We start from the raw sequence: 3,871 nt of genomic DNA, 5'->3' as shown, positions 1-3,871 counted from the left end.
AGAGAAAGGTGTTTTTTTCCACATGGTTCACAACCGTTGTGAAATGTGACCATAGACATCGGTTTCTTTGTTTTTCACATCGGTCTAGAACCGTTGTAATATGTCACCCGAGACATCAGTTAATTATTCACAAATCACAACTGATGTATACTATAATATATGCATATGCATCAATTTTAGACAATGTCTGGTTAATATACATCATTTTTAAACTGATGTCTAGTTACTTTAAAACTGATGTCTTCGTAGGAGTAGAGAATGAGCTTTTTACATCAGTTTATAAAAAGTTGGTGATGTAAATAAACATTGTGGATTGTTTATAGTTATATAAACTGATGTTAAAATTTAGTTGATCTAATCATACACTTACCAAAAAATGCCAAAAACACAAACCAACTAATGATATAGTATTTAAATAACCCAAACATTAGTTATCATTACCAAACCAATCCAAAAGATTTTGCTATACAACAAGAAAATCAAAAACATAATTTTCAAAAATATTACATGTTCATGTCTATTACAGATAGTACTAATTTATCTTATTGTTTCTTCCTTGTATAAGAATACTCGTCGACAATTCACATTTAATGTTCCTGCTTGAATATTCCTTCCCCGCAGCCTTTGTGAAACCAATCAGCTCTGCTTTTGTAGCACTGTAATTTGCTTGCGCGGCATTGTCAACAAGACCAACAATAGATGCTATATTTACTATATAGTATAAAGGGCAAAACAATACTCGTCATGAGCCCACATATATGCTTACAAGTGAATAGACGTATAAAGATGATTTAAAAAGTTTAATAAGGAACACCATTTCTGGTAGTATGTTGCGTGATCAATATTATCATATCTAGTTAGTTAAAAAATATAATTATAATGGTTTCTTAGCTATATTATGTGATAAAACAGTAGTTAGTACGATATAAGATACAGATCAAATCAAGTGTTCATGCTCAGGAAGTAGAATTAGTATACCTGTCAAGCCTATATCCCTTTCAAGGTCTGGTGAAGTCAACATGTCATAGCCAATCACCAATTAACTGAATCCAGGGGCATATTTGTCAATTAAAGTGAAAACATTTTTGTGCAAATGATTCCTGCAGCGAAACAAGCAGTTACTCATCTATAAAAATTATACTTATTCTTCAGAAACATCCACTTAAAAAATTATTTGCTGTCATTAAACCAAGATGTTAACATTTTTAGAAATTTGTAGATAAAATTTCTTAGGGTTACATGATAAACAACACACATCCACAAAGATAAAAGACTATCAGCCTTTCACTCAAATAAATCATCATTCGATTCTTATCAACGGACTAATATATATTATATAATTTTCTTTCCAACATTCAACTACATACTTTATGCATCATATTGATGTTGGGGTTAAGCTGAAGAACATAATATATAATTAAAGACAAACATTTGAATTTACAAGATTCTTCAGACCTGTATTGCGCTTTTCAATAATCTGGACTTCTTTGTATTCACCACAGGATTGCAGCATCATCTCCTCTTCCACAGTATGACTATCAACTCTTTTCGCAGAGACAACATCAGGCAATGCCTCAGTGTCACTTAAAACTTCAATTTGCTTAGTTCTGTCATTGTCAGTATCCACCACAACTTCTGTATCACAGTCATCAAGCAACTGAGTGCACAAATCTTCAGCACCCAGATCATCCACTGCCTGGGTTTCACCAGGCAGTCATCAAGTATGCTCTTCATACAAGCATACTTTTATTGTTAATCCTGAAAACAAACACCTGCATTAATACAAATCTATATATTTTCTTGGCATCATTACATACTGGTAGTTTCCAGGTGCTGCGGAATCAAGTTACCAAGTTTATAACAGGAGGTTCCATTGTGCAGGTCTAAACATCATACACAATCAGAATTACTAAATTAAATGCTACAGAATTTTTTGGTCTTGTTTATTATAATTAAGAAACACGATTAATTTATCTTCATCAAGACGAAGAACATAGTTTCTTAAAGGCATATCCCTATCAAGACTTAGCATAACATTATTTTCATCTTCCAGCCAAAAGGCGCGTTTTGTTCTCAACCTAAAAGCAGTTTTAATCACTTCTTTAATGGCATGTGCAGTAGCATCAAAACCAATTCTATTTGTATAGTCCCCCAGCTTGACAACAATAAGTCTCCCTTCATATAGGCTTCTCTGCCCACCTAAAAGAAAGAGAGGCAAACAACTTAGCTTTATCTAAGGTGGTAACTAAAACAAACATCATTCCTTATGGCCAACTAAACTTTACAGGCTGCGATATTTATAAAATCAAAACTGACCATTTTCAGGAGTTCCTCTCCAGTCCCACGGAGAAACTCCATTAGCTGCAATAGCATCAGCTGTGATAGCAAGGGGATGTCCATCATGATCCAATTGGAAAAAAAAATTAATTTGCGAAAAAAACCAAAAACCAGTTTTAAGCATCAGTTCCGGTATCAATTAAAAAGGAATGAGATGTTCGATGTAAACGACTTAACCACCAATCCAACAATTAACTAAAAAGGCTTAATAAAATAGGACACTATCTGCTTACTCAAATTCCAACATGACCGCAGAGCACATACCCACATGTACTATCTACTCTGAATAAATATATTCAGATACAAATCCAAGAGAACATGGGCAAAGAGAACAGAAAGCAACCGTAAATCAAAATGTAAGCACAACACAAACGAAACAAAAAAGATAAAATTAGCAATTTTAAAGCATAGAATTAAGATTACTAAACACGCAAGATAACACAAACTGAAACAAAGTAATGTGCTTACATGAAGATAAATAAATTATATCAAACTCCGGGGTTTGCATTGTATAGCATACCCTGACACAACGATATTGATACCTTCAAATAGATTCCAATACACGAGGTCAATCGAGCAGAAGAAACAGCTGAATGAAGTGGCAACAGAGACTGAAGAGCACCCATTTGAGCTAGTGGCCTGAAATTCAACAAAAAATGTTAAAAATCAAATCTTTCTGAAAAAAATTAATTGGGGTTTTTGAAAATGAGCATATATTACCTTAATATTGATGGGGAAGATCGAGGAATAAAATTCACCACAGAACTTGTAAAAATTCACCACAGAACTTGTAAAAATGCATGAATTAATAAAAAGTGAAATATATTACAAAACTGAAATTGAAAAATAAAAGTGAAATATACTTACAAATTAGGGCTCGATTCACGTTATATGACTCGATTACAACTTGTATAGAACTGGTTGTTGTCATACGGATTCGATTACAGCTTTTAGAGCTCAAATCAGGGCTTCATGTATACTCTAGTACATATCGATTCATTAGAACTAGGGCTTCTAGAGCTTATATTCAACTTTTAGCGGGAGTGTGTGTGTAATTTAGAAAGATAATAGAATACATATGAAAGAAGAGAGATGGAGAGAGAGCGGGGAGAGAGATAGAAATAGAGAGAGAGAGTATGGGATGGAAGTGTTGGGTTCGGTCCAGAGAAGAGGGGAAAATAGAAGGGGGAATATTTGGAGGTTGAAATTTTTCCAAAGTACAAAAGAGGGGGAATCAGTCATGTAACGATCGATATAAAATAATATTTTTAACATTGATTTAGAATTAACCGATGCGAATGATATTTTTAATTTTTAAAAAAAATACTATGAGACAACGGTTATTTAGATATCTGATGTAAAAACATATATTTAACATCGGTTTAAAAATAACCGATGTAAAAGGTATTTTTTATATCATTGATTTTTTAAATCGATGTTAAAAGGATGATGTCTATTACCTTTTTCTAGCAGTATTCTATTTACTAGAATTATAGTTGAAATCCTTCCGTTTCATAGGAAGTCTTGATGCATT

The 3,871-nt window shown here is 32.9% G+C and overlaps 1 protein-coding gene across 16 annotated transcripts; it reads right to left on the bottom strand.

Annotated features, from left to right (window-relative positions):
- Window positions 1-379: 379 nt before the first annotated feature.
- Window positions 380-3,543, bottom strand: LOC141697748 (trihelix transcription factor GT-4-like). 16 transcript variants are annotated; one of them, XM_074502274.1, is made up of 6 exons: window positions 3,058-3,543; window positions 2,858-2,976; window positions 2,317-2,376; window positions 1,456-2,199; window positions 979-1,100; window positions 380-711 (listed from the first exon to the last, which is right to left on the bottom strand). In XM_074502274.1, the coding sequence occupies exons 2-4, from the start codon at window positions 2,961-2,963 to the stop codon at window positions 1,922-1,924; spliced, it is 444 nt and encodes a 147-aa protein (XP_074358375.1). In that variant the 5' UTR covers window positions 2,964-2,976; window positions 3,058-3,543; the 3' UTR covers window positions 380-711; window positions 979-1,100; window positions 1,456-1,921. The 16 variants fall into 16 exon arrangements, 8 of the variants coding, with proteins under 8 accessions (XP_074358375.1, XP_074358377.1, XP_074358379.1 ...); XM_074502276.1 differs by having other exon boundaries at window positions 380-656; XM_074502278.1 differs by having other exon boundaries at window positions 380-1,100; window positions 1,456-1,758; window positions 2,079-2,199.
- Window positions 3,544-3,871: the final 328 nt, after the last annotated feature.

The sequence above is a fragment of the Apium graveolens genome, chromosome 11 (assembly GCF_009905375.1).
Source record: "Apium graveolens cultivar Ventura chromosome 11, ASM990537v1, whole genome shotgun sequence".
In the NCBI taxonomy this organism is placed as follows: Eukaryota; Viridiplantae; Streptophyta; class Magnoliopsida; order Apiales; family Apiaceae; genus Apium; species Apium graveolens.
This window is presented reverse-complemented; position numbering and strand designations above follow the sequence as displayed.

What these genes read in the sequence shown, in the direction of transcription:
- LOC141697748 (XM_074502274.1), bottom strand. Translation starts at nt 2,963, where the DNA reads ATGGGTGCTCTTCAGTCTCTGTTGCCACTTCATTCAGCTGTTTCTTCT. An exon ending in ATCAATATCGTTGTGTCAGG is followed by an intron (nt 2,377 to 2,857) that starts GTATGCTATACA and finishes TTGCTATCACAG; the next exon opens with CTGATGCTATTGCAGCTAAT. An exon ending in GAGAGGAACTCCTGAAAATG is followed by an intron (nt 2,200 to 2,316) that starts GTCAGTTTTGAT and finishes TCTTTCTTTTAG; the next exon opens with GTGGGCAGAGAAGCCTATAT.